Source organism: Saccostrea echinata, unplaced genomic scaffold (genome assembly GCF_033153115.1).
Source record: "Saccostrea echinata isolate AGI-Se365-2 ecotype Australia unplaced genomic scaffold, CSIRO_AGI_Sech_v1 ptg000054l, whole genome shotgun sequence".
Classification (NCBI taxonomy): Eukaryota; Metazoa; Mollusca; class Bivalvia; order Ostreida; family Ostreidae; genus Saccostrea; species Saccostrea echinata.
The window spans coordinates 54,682,501-54,695,521 of NW_026889803.1; the positions used below are offsets into that span (position 1 = coordinate 54,682,501).

The window sequence follows — 13,021 nt, forward strand, 5'->3', positions numbered from 1 at the left end:
TCTATAATACTATGATAATTTTTTAAAGATTTTTGAGAAAATTAATTTCAAATATATCCATGAATGGCTTGATCCCACACTTTATGATTTAAAATACGATATTATTTTTTCTACTAACATTTATTATACTTGTTGCTGAACATTAGATTATGAAAAAGTGCAGACGATACCAATATATCGGTAAAATATTCAGCCCTAAGTACATGTACATGTACAATAAGTTTCCAAGGAATTATTATTTTTGCGTTAAAATCAATATTATTAAGTCTTTTACTTATAAAGAAAAGCGAAATAGCATGATAGTTTCTGCAAGAAAATGATTGAAATACTTGGTGAAACCCAGGAGCTTCCGGAGGCTTCGCCCCCTGGGCCCCCACCAGGGCTTCGCCCTGGACCCACTGGGGGCCTCACGGTGGCCCCACAACCCTTATTGTTCTTAGCGTACACTTCACTTTCATTCTGGCGCCTGATATATCTATCTATCTATCTATCTATCTATCTATCTATCTATCTATCTATCTATCTATCTATCTATATATATATATATATATATATATATATATATATATATATATATATATATATATATAGTTTTTGGTATACCTATATAGAGAAAAATAATAATTATGGGGGTACACTAAGACTTTCCATAATATACTGAAACGCAACATCATATTTTAGGGGGAAATAATACATATAGGATATAATTTTGTATCTAAAAAGTAAGGACTTCTTCAACTTTGTAAATATCGGTAATTTAAAGGTTGAATGATTTTCATACCATTACCGGAAGTTAAGTTTGAGTCTACTTATCAAATATCAAAAATTGCATGTTTAACAAAATATTTGGCAATATCATGGGGTTTTAAGGTATTGTATCTGCTTATCATAAGTAAATCAGCAATGTTCCGAAAAATAAATTCCCCTATCTTTTCCGTAAGCGATGCCAAGGCTTCCTGAAAATGACTTAAGTAGACATTTCCATTGCTCTAGCTGAAAAATCTCAAAATAAAGGTGATGGAGAGTTGCAGATGTAAATATGACCTACATCCCGCCACAACAGGCTCTTACGTATCATTAGCATGAATGACAGCCCTTGGACCGGAAGTCCAAGGGTTACTACACTGCGCTTGGCTAGAGAAAATTCGACCTCATCATCTGAAAAACAGGCATTTAAAAATGGCAAAGAATATTTCTTTCGCTCAGATCTCGAGATTGATGAACATACTGCATAAAAAAATCAAGCTGCAATTGTTGTGCATGGCAGACTTGCACGCTGTAATTGAATGGCCGGGGTGGGGGGTGTTTTAACACTCATGTGTTACTTTCTAAAGTTAAAAGATAATCATTTAACATTTTGATCAAATCTTTGATGTTTTCTAATCAAGTTTTACCTTAGTGTATTCATTTTTGAAAATCGTCAAATATTTCTAGATAACTGCTTGTTGCTTTTTTTTTTTTTTTACGTTTCATTAGAGAGAGAGAGAGAGAGAGAGAGAGAGAGAGAGAGAAAAAAGGAGCGAGAATTTTTCTTGCAAGCGTCGTAAAATTTCTCCACGATTTCGGGCTGATACGGCAGCCGTTCAAAAATCTGCCCAACCGCCAATCAGAAAATAGGTCGGGCGAGTTATAGCCATTTTATGGTAACGTGATTTTTTGCCTATATATATATTGCCTAGAATATCTTGGCAAAGAAAACTGTCTTCATTACTACAAAAATTAAATATCACTTCTTTGGATATTTCTCACACAACCTTGAAAAACAAATTACAAGAGCACTACCAAAACAAGATACATGAACAACTGAAAAATATAAGCAAATCAAACTCTGGAAAGTTAGCTTTTTATAGTAAAATTGTAATTCAAAATGAATACAAATTGCAAAGTTATTTAAAGCTGCCTTTAAAGAAAAGTTTTAGATCTGTATTAACAAAATTAAGGATCAGTGCCCATCCATTGTATATTGAAACGGGCAGATACTGTAAACCCCCTATTCCTAGAGAAAAACGTTTATGCTATTCATGTAAATTATTTATTGAAGATGAAAAACATTTTGTTCTATACTGTTCAAAGTATGACCAATTTAGATGCAATTATACTGATATATTTAATTTAAACACATATACTAGTGATAATCCCATTAGAAAAATTGTCAATCCTACAAATATTACAACTGCTAGAAGGATATGTTGTTTTTTGAAAAAGTGCTTTGACACCAGAAAAGAAAGTCAGCAATGAATACTTAGAAATATGTGAATATACTCTACATTATTTTGTTCAACTCACATTTGTCACTTTGTATATGTATGTATTATTCTTGTTAATTCGTTTTATGTCATGACTGTATGCCGACATGGTAATTCTCAATAAAGTGAATTGAATTGAATTTTCCGTTTTCTAAAAGTAATTTTGTTTTAAAACTCAAAATTTTTTTCCAGAAAATACATTGTAAGCAGTGAAGAAATATTCAAAATTTATTTTGTAATACATAATATATACTATGTGCAATTTAAGTTATTTGCATTGATGAATCATTTTTAAAAATATTAATTTAAAATACTGTTTTATCTACAATTTAAGAGGTCTCAATCACATCAAGAGTTGTCTTTCCTCTAATGCCCTCGCTGTCGACTGTAAAGAAAATTACTGTGTTACTACAAATATTAAGTCAGTGACCGCAACGAGGCGGACCGCCAGCCAGCTACGAGCTTTTTAACTGCAAATATCAATAAGAAAATGGGTACATAAATTAATTCTTTTTAAAAGATAAAAATAAATACCGACAATAAATGCCCTGTACATATACGTATAACACAACCATGTTTTTTATATATATTATATAATTATATATATATATATATATATATATATATATATATATATATATATATATATATATATATATATATATATATATATATATATATATATATATGTGTGTGTGTGTGTGTGTGTGTGTGTGAGGGTGTGTGTGTGTGTGTGAGTGGGTGAGAGGGTGTGTGTGAGGGTGTGTGTGTGTGTTAATATGTTATGTAACAATTGAACGTAGAGACCGGGTTATAACTTATAACGTCAAGAAGATCAGCAGTTTCTTAAAGAATTTGCTGGAAAATATTTTGCATAAAGTGTTATTTTTTCTTTTTGTTTGTGAAGATATCTGCCTCAAAAATAAAATTAAATGAAATAAAAATAATTAATAATAGAACCCCCCCCCCCCCATCTCAAGTGCCTACGCAGAGTTAAACTGACAATTATCAAAATTTCAATAAAGTAACATAAATAAAATAATAACATCTATTAAAAAAAAAAATAATAACTAAAAAATTGACCCCCCCCCATCTCAAATGCCTACGCAGAGTTAAAATTAAAAATAATAATAAAAAAAAATTGATCCACTTACTTCTATTAAAAAAACCCAACACGTTCGTGAAATTCGATTATTTCCAGGCAGACAAACTCACGATAAGGTTAATAAAGAAAAAAATCCCGAAAATGAAACTGGTTTATGTAGGTCATATTTCTGTTTTCAATCTGGGTGAGTCAAACTAAAGATAATGTTAGATTTATCAACATCAAATGAGAAAAGCGTAAAGTACGTAAAGAATGATCTGGGGGAAACCAGTTATTATAATTCAACTCAATTTATTTAGAGGTGATTTTTTTTCTTTACTACTTTAGAGGCAAATTCATCTCAAAAGTATCACAATCAATAGGTTTCAAAGTTACCTGTTCAAAGCCTTTTAATCGGCATAGCTAAGTTTTAAATACTAGAAACACATTTATATGTATTTATCAAATATATTTCTGTCAAAGCTAATATATCACTATAAAAAGTAAAACTCAATATTTTTGTAAAATACTGAACAAGATATCTTTGAGAATTAGGTAAGCTTGGAACTAAAAATTAAAATTAAATTAAAGTTAAAATTGAAATTAAAATTGGATTAAATTTAGCTTGGATTGGTTTGAGAATTGAAAGTAAGTGAACTTGAAGAACGTGTGTGTGTGTTTTAAATTTCTTTCTTTTTCATTGCAATGAATAATACTAGGCCCCTCTATCTCCAAAATGAAGTCGGGGCTTTCATGTGTCTGGTGTCACATTTATTGTTACGTCATAATTACTCTGACGTCACAGAGGTTGTTTCTATTGTCCGTCCTATCTAGACAATTTATATTGATTCGTCAATATTTGAGAATTGAAAATGGCTTACTTTGTCTTCAGCTGGAAAAAGAGAGATTATATCATGACAGTTCTGTCACTGATAATGCTGGTACTTACGGTCAAGCACCAAGAGTTCTTCTTATGGTGAGTGAAACAATGCAAAAACGGAAAGCTAAATATAAGGAATATCAATTGTTATCTCAAATGAATAATAAATGTAAAACAAACCGACATATCAATTCAGTTGATCTTCTGTACTTACATGTGTTATGTTACATGAACAGAGAGTTATGGATTTAAACCACTGCAAGATCTCAAGAGCTCGTTTTACTCTATTTAATGTACAGGAAACCAGAGGCAATATAAGGAGGGGTGAACTACTACATACAATGTATGTCTGCAAGTTAACGTTCTAGCAACAATTAGGGACCCTCAATCAAGAGTTATTTCCTATGTAAAAGGTTAAAAGCCTAAAGCCTCTCTGTATTTGCAGCAACAAAACTTATATAAAATCGTACAGAGGGTTGTACCTTACACAATCGTTTTATTTATTGGCATACATATAATTTTTCAGTAGGGAGGTGTCCCTTAATAGAATTGAAAGGTTTGCTTTGTGGCTTGGTGTGTTAGAGGAACCCAAACCTTGTCCTGGAATAGAAGATCTGCACACCGTGAGTGAAATACATTAATTCCAATGACGTTAATATATAACTAATAATACATCATCAATTCTATAGGTCTGCGTACATGTAACTTGTATTCTCTTTTTAATTCTTTTTTTTTTTTGACATATCTACCACACGGAAATAACATGCAAAGTACATAACATGAACATTTTCTTCTGAGATAGATGGTGATGGAGATGGGAGTTTCGACTCTTGCTGTATTAGCCTCCACTGCAGCGCCAAAGCTGTTGAATTGGACCAAATCTGTGATTTGTCATGCAGTACAAGCAATGAAGGACAGCATCCGGTATATAAAGGGTAGGGAGTATTTTACAGTACAATGACTACAGTATTTTTAAGACACAACGTCATATCTTATAAGTACCTTAATCGTATTTTTATTTTGCAGATCGCATATTTCCTCGAAAATTTGAACTCAATGCAACCCCGCAGAAATCAGAGTCCAAGCTACCTCGGGAGAAATTTATACAGGAATCTGCACCCAAAGCCCTTGAAGAGGACCGTCCTAAATACAAGTATTATTTGTAAGTCTTTTGGTATTTAACTTGTACATTGATAGAATCTTGGCAATGTCTAAAGTATAAAAGCATTGTAAAAGAATTATATATATATATATATATATATATATATATATATATATATATATATATATATATATATATATATATATATATATATATATATTAGGGATGTCAACGAATATTCGAACATTCGAATATTCATTCGATAAGTTGATATTCGAATATGAATTTAAGATTCGAATATTCGGTGTTTTTCAGATTTCATAAAAAGAAGTACTGTGATTAATAAATTTTGATTAGAACAGTGCTGGAATTATCCCTGTTTAATTTACTAGCGATCAATTTCGATCGCCCGATTTCTTTCACTATTTTCTTATCTTAATATATAGATCTACTAAATTATTTTGTTTCGAGTAAGGTGTTTAAGAATTATACAATAATGCTTTATGTATAATACAAAACGTACTTTCATAGTTTTTATTAGTTAAATATGATCGAATCTAGAATCGAGGACAACGTAATGAAAACCTTCTTAGAATGTCTGAAAGACGTGAACAGTATACTTATGAAAACAAATTTAATTGATCATTCAAATAAATATCCGATAGAATTAGTCTGTAATTAATATTGTAAAGGGCTCAATTTTAGAGTAAATGTGTAAATTACTTGATTATCTCAGGCTGTACATAATCCTGAATTTTATATTCATTATCGGGAAATTAGTTAATTACCTAGGAAAATTGTCTATGGAATTGTTTGTTTATATTTTATAAACATTGTATCAAAGAATATAATCATATCTCTTATAAGCCTGATGTAATTAGTTACATGCATTGCGATCTGAACAGTATACGACTATCCCGCCTTTGGTAAAACGACTGGTTCCTCAGTTGGAGCTACTATAAATACACACGTATCATTTGTTAAAATTATACTTTTCTACGTTTAAATCACTTATTTATTTCAAACATTGACAAGTATCAAACGGATTCCTTTATTGTACACCTATAAAAGTTTTCATACAATTTTATTTCAAATATAAGAATACCTACACTAAACTTTCATGAGAGTAGGATGACGCGTATTTAAAATATACCAGATCTTATTTATTTTATCGAATATTCGAATATATTCGAATACTTTCATTGAATATTCGAATATGAATGATTGACAAAATTGACATCCCTAATATATATATATATATATATATATATATATATATATATATATATATATATATATATATATATAGATAGATAGATAGATAGATAGATAGATAGATAGATAGATAAAATATATATATAAGTAATATTTTCTTAATTGTCAAATTTAAAAGCTTCATTAAGTTATCATAAGGATCATAATATTTACAGCTTCCGCAAAGCATACGAGATGAAGAGAATTATATTGTTCATAAAGAAGGGAGAGCGATGCGAGGAAGTGTTTGCCTATAGTCCCAAGACCAAGAAATTCGTACTCAAGTCCTTCTACCCAAAGCAGCCTCGTTATTGAGATTGGTGTAAAACGATACCAAGAATATGAGCATCCATGTCCCTTTAAAGAGTTTTATGTACACAACCCCAAAATTATTTCCTGAGTTTTTAGCCTCTTTTTCTGCAAAAATAATTTAAATTCTACTTTAAATAGCTTGCAATTTAATATTTAGCATGACAACTGTATCTTTAAGTTCAATGAATGAACATTTTAATTCCAGAAAAGAGGTATGGCGGTTTTCGAGCAAAGCTTTCTTTAACTAAGCACTTATGTATAACAGTAATGAAACCTATGCAGAACCATTATTGATGAAATGAAAAAAAAAAACGCTGATCATTAAACAGGGATTTAGGATTTTTCTGTTTTATTTTAACCAATGGGCGAACGTTAAAACGTTTCATTGTGTCATGCTTTAATCTCATAAGCAATAGTTATATTTGAAAGCTTATAGTTCTATGGGGTTATTGCCTCGAAGGGATACCATATATATATATATATATATATATATATATATATATATATATATATATATATATATATATATATATATATATATATATATATGCCCCTTCCAGAGGACCAGTAAAAGTACCTGACGCCAGGGACCCACTGTCAAGAGAGGCAGAGGACTATCTCCTGTGCAAAGCTGCCCCGCAATGGTATCAGGTCATCCAGTTTCAGATTCAGTGTTCGAAGCGCTTGCTGCTGGTAATGAATTAAGATAACGTATAGAGATATAGAATTAAACAAATACCGCTAATACTCTTTTTAGCATTTTCGTCAGCTAACTGGAATTATTGAGGAAGTGTTAGCAGCTATACGAGTACTGAATAAGCAAAACTAAATTTACCTATTAGAAACTATCAATTTATCATATAAACTTTGTCTTTTGAATATTTTTTAAAGCAATAAGGGGAATTTAAACATGTATGCACAAAAACCGCCATACCTCTTTTATATATATGTTTGTTGAATTCTTGGAAGTTTTACTTGCAATTATTATGTTTTCAAGATTCGTATTCTAAATAAATGTGCAATTTTAAAGTAATGTTCATTAATCACTGAAAGTGGAAAGAAAGTATGAATGAATGAATTAATGAACAATAGCAAGTGACATCCATAACCGCACAGACATCGCCTCTGAACCATTTCAGTTAAGAAGAGGGATCGAAGTCAGAGTGGGAAAGCGCAAAATAAAAACGTGTTTGATTATATGTCAGGTAGGGTCAGGGGTAACTTTAAGTAAAAGTGTACTTAATGAGGAATGTGTCTATTGTTGGGGGTATCTATAAGACTTTTTAGACAGCATATGTACTAGAAATACACCAGGTCATCTTTAAAAAAGAGTTTGTTTGCCATCTCCCTACCGACTGACTAAAAATGGCCCAATTCATTTTTTTTAACCTAGATGCAGGATCGTCCGGAAACAATTTTTTTTATTTATTCAGCAATTTTCTCATCCAATTAATAACTAATTTAACTTTATATTCGTGACCCTGCCCTACCCTGGGGGTTTTGATATGAACAAACTTAAATCTAGAGTATGTAATGAAGCTTTCACATAAGTTTCATCTTTACTTGCCCAGTTGTTCTTGAGAAGAAGATTTTTAAAAGATACGACCAAATTTTCACGAATTCTTAAGTATCGCCCTTTGAAAGAGGGCACGGCACTTCCTGTGAACAACTTAAATCCCCTTCACCCAAGGATGCTATTGGTAAGTTAGGTTGACAATGGGACAGTGGTTCTTGAAAAGAAGTCGAAAATGTGAAAAGTTTACGGACTATAGACGACAGACGGACGCCGGACACTCTGTGGCTCAGGTGAGCTGAAAAAAGCATCTTGGATACTGGTATTTTGTCCCGTTACCCTCTACAAATCGTTGCTCGCGGGGCCATAGTGTAGGGCTTTAAAGGGTTATGAAAGATTTAGAAAGATTGATTGATTGATTCAGGCCCGTAGGAAGCAATTTCAGTTGGGGGGGGGGGGGGGGAGGGGCACAGCCATACATTTTTCAGTTGACAGTTGAGGGGACACTACAAAAATTACAAAATTTCCTGAGAAGCAAAAAAAAAAAAAAAAAAAAAAAAGGGTCATTAGACTTTTTTATTGAGGGGCACAAGCATATAGTATCTATGTTTACAATAGTAATCTATATATATCGGCAAAATTATTGGGGGGGGGCACCCCCCCCCCCAAGTACCCCCCAGTTCCTTCGGCCATGTGTTTGTATGTAGTTTTACGTCCCGTTCGAGAATTTTTCACTCATATAGTGAAGGGATTCAAATTTTAGACCTTTACTCGGTACTCAGGGCCATTGAGCAGCAAGGGATCTTTATCGTGCCAACACCTGCCGTGACACGGGGTCTCGGTTTTTAAGGTCTCATCTGAAGGACCCGCAACTTTCACTTCAAAGTGCCGAGCGCCTCGCAAAGGAACATTTGCTACCTATTTTTTATCGATTTAGGTCAGTGGCGGCCGAGATTCGAACTCACGGCCTTCAGATCACGGAGCGAGTGCTGATTTAGAAAGAAATCAACGTCTGCAAGAACAGCAAGGAAACAATTTGTGAAGTCGACAGTTGGCCTCAGTAGACTGTAAATAAATTACTGAACCTTCAAGCTAAAGGCTACAGTGTCTTTATACAGTTTATGTACACATGTATATATATATATATATATATATATATATATATATATATATATATATATATATATATATATATATATACTAGATGAAATCCCGCGCAAGCGCGGGGAATTTAATTTACACCACTACCGACAGAAAATATATTGTAGTTTCTACTGACAGCCTACAGGCTTATAGAAGGAATACTTTGTTCAAAATCCCACAGGAAGTAAATGTACGTCTCCACCCCCACCCCACCGCCTTTTTGTAAAATCTTGAAAAATAACAATATCATTTAATTGACATTTATTGTGAAACCTGTTCTACAATGTTATGGATATTGTACTTCAGATGCTCTTATTTCATTTCCGCCAAGGATAAAAGGAGTGAATATGCACATTTTATTGATAAATTGATTTTTTTTTTTGGGGGGGGGGTACAAAATTTTACAGCTTTAATTATATTTGAACAATACCTTATTCATTAATTTTCTCTTTTCATGTAAGCAAGTTTATTACAAAGTACAAATTGTACTTCGGGTTCGTTGCCACGATGCTCTCAGTAAGGAAAATACAAATTTTACTGATAAATTTACAAATTTTACCGATAAATTTATTAGAAAAACCTACTACATATATGCAATAGTCTTTCGATATATAAATATATTCACAACTTATAGTGTTATCAATAATTTACCATTATTTCAATGATCATTCACACAAAAGCTTTTTTTTATGTTCATGCAGCTACAATCGCCTCGTTTTTCTTTTTAACATCGGGCTCGATGCTATATGATGTTCTAGAAGCTTCCTTCAATATTAAGATTGGCGAATGACGAAAATAATTTGCACATTTCCCTTTTTAATCGGTTATCACAACTTATTTCTTTTATATCATTTAAATCAATTTTTGATGGAATAATAGAGTGATGACGTTTTATGAAATAGATAAACGATTGCTTGTTGTCAGTTTCATTAAAAACTGCCAGTAACTTAGATCTGCCAACCGGAAACGCCACCGTACTCACGTTTTTGCTATTTCATGGCTGTTTATAGAAAATAAAAGTAGACTTTTTATTTAATGTGCGACACTTACTATGCAAGTGAAATCTAAATATAGTTTACGGACATCATCTTGTTTCTAGTGTATTGTTAGAGGAGTAAGTAAGAACTCTGGTGCACCCGTTTCGGAGTTTATTTGCAAAATGTATTAATTTATAAGTATAGATATATAAATATATAAATATATATATATATATATATATATATATATATATATATATATATATATATATATATATATATATATATATATATATATATATATATATATATTTGTAGGGAAGAGAAATTCCAGGTAAGCGTTGTGGCACATGAGCCTCTTGTTTAAAACATTCCCTGGCATCTATACCATTGTTTTCTATATCTAACATTTCATCGTTTATTATGTACAATGTGTCAGTACTTCTGTACATCTTGAAGTTCTGCGAACCATAATGACGTAAAATTTCTACCCCCGTTTACATGTAGACCCCTTGTGTACTTTTTTTCCCTAGTAATTTCTTTGTATCTAGAAATTTTTAAAACAGATGTGAAACCTTGCACTGGCGATACCAGTAATTTTGGATTTTCCTTTCGTGTGTATGGGGTGAAATGCTTTCTTTTCAATGTAAATGAATGTCATTATATGCACATTAGAAATTATAACTGGGGATTTAAATACAATTTAAATCATTTGTCAAAAGACCAAAAATATGATGTACATGTACTCTGATTATCTGTCGTGTACTTGAATGACGCTTATATCGATTCCGAAAGTATTTTTTTTTACCACTCGTAGAATTCATTGGCTGGTTGACTCTCAAATAGACATGTTTATATATCCTTCAGGATTCTCAAGTCTTATTTTTCCTTCCTAACATACTTTAAAGTAGTCATGTTGCGGATTTATTTATGAAATAAAATATATCAGAAAGGATTATAATGTAATCAGTAAGGGGTATAGATACGTGACAGGTTGAATTGTTTAGTTAAATCGAGTTGTGAATCCACGTCATTTCAAGTTCAAGAGTACAAAATTTAAAACACCAGAAAATGTTTTTCTCTTTCCTTCTTTTCTAACCAAGCAACTGAAACCGCATTTGTCTACTTATTTATACTTGTTTTATGTAATACTGCATTTTAAAGTATTTCAAATATGCGCATAAACCATATCTTATCAATGTTGATCTATGTATATGTAAAATTGTAAATGTACATTGATAAACCCATTATGGTTAAAATTTTTGCAAACAATCTATGCTATCTGACCTACCCATCATTGTAAAGGAAAATTTGAATTTATATACTTTTTATGAAAACGAAAGTTGGCTATTTCATTTCTCAAAAAATAACATTATAATAATACAATCTAGGAAAAGGATGTTTTTTAAAAAAATGTTTAACAATCCTGGGAATAACTTGATATTATGTCATGGATGCAATTCTTACACAATTTTAGATCAACATATAGTATCCAGGTGACGAAGTATGTTTACCCAGTATAAAAATCTCTATATTACGAAAGCCTATTAGGATCAAATTACGGTAAAAAAAATTTAAAAGGCGTTATAACGCCTTTTAAAAAGGCGTAATAACGCGGGAAAAGGCGTAATAACGCAAATAAAGGCGTAATTACGCCTTTCCAAAAGGCGTTATTACGCCTTTCCAAAAGGCGTTATAACGCCTTTCCAAAAGGCATTATTACGCCTTTCCAAAAGGCGTTATTACGCCTTTCCAAAAGGCGTTATAACGCCTTTCTAAAAGGCGTTATTACACCTTTCTAAAAGGCGTTATTACGCCTTTCTAAAAGGCGTAATAACGCCTTTCTAAAAGGCGTTATTACGCCTTTCCAAAAGGCGTTATAACGCCTTTCAAAAAGGCGTTATTACGCCTTTCTAAAAGGCGTTATTACGCCTTTCTAAAAGGCGTTATAACGCCTTTCTAAAAGGCGTTATTACGCCTTTCCAAAAGGCGTTATAACGCCTTTCCAAAAGGCGTTATTACGCCTTTCCAAAAGGCGTTATTATGCCTTTTGAAGGGCCATTATTATGTTTTTGACAGGCCCGTGCTTTTAAAGTGGGGGGGGGGGGGTCCCATAAAATTGACAAGCAAACAAAAAAACAAGAACCCCCCCCCCCCCCCCGAAAACAAATAAACTGCCTAAACTTAAGGGGAAACTTTTTCTAATTTTTCGTTAAAGCTTTTTTTAAATGCAATGACTTGCCCGAGTTTAACCATACTGCAACAAAATGTTAAGGGACCAAGCAATCAATTAATGATTTTTTTATTTAAACTATAACAAGACTATTCTCCCAAAAAGTGGGGTGGGGGACACCCCCCCCCCCCCACTCACATTCGTACTACCGGCCTGTTTGAAAAGGAGTTGTATCCAAAAATGGAAAGGCGTTATTTTAAAATAGTAAATATATAAAAGATTGAACCAAAGCCATCTTTATTTATGCAATATTTAGATTATAGTTTTAATATTATAA

General features: G+C 32.0%; 1 protein-coding gene across 1 annotated transcript; it reads left to right on the forward strand.

Moving 5' to 3' along the window:
• Window positions 1-4,177: 4,177 nt before the first annotated feature.
• Window positions 4,178-7,332, forward strand: LOC133171660 (uncharacterized). Its single transcript, XM_061306449.1, has 5 exons — window positions 4,178-4,306; window positions 4,737-4,833; window positions 5,013-5,145; window positions 5,237-5,372; window positions 6,743-7,332. The coding sequence occupies exons 1-5, from the start codon at window positions 4,203-4,205 to the stop codon at window positions 6,879-6,881; spliced, it is 609 nt and encodes a 202-aa protein (XP_061162433.1). The 5' UTR covers window positions 4,178-4,202; the 3' UTR covers window positions 6,882-7,332.
• The last annotated feature ends 5,689 nt before the right edge of the window (window positions 7,333-13,021 follow it).

What these genes read in the sequence shown, in the direction of transcription:
- LOC133171660 (XM_061306449.1), top strand. Translation starts at nt 4,203, where the DNA reads ATGGCTTACTTTGTCTTCAGCTGGAAAAAGAGAGATTATATCATGACA. An exon ending in GAATAGAAGATCTGCACACC is followed by an intron (nt 4,834 to 5,012) that starts GTGAGTGAAATA and finishes CTTCTGAGATAG; the next exon opens with ATGGTGATGGAGATGGGAGT. An exon ending in CAGCATCCGGTATATAAAGG is followed by an intron (nt 5,146 to 5,236) that starts GTAGGGAGTATT and finishes TTTATTTTGCAG; the next exon opens with ATCGCATATTTCCTCGAAAA.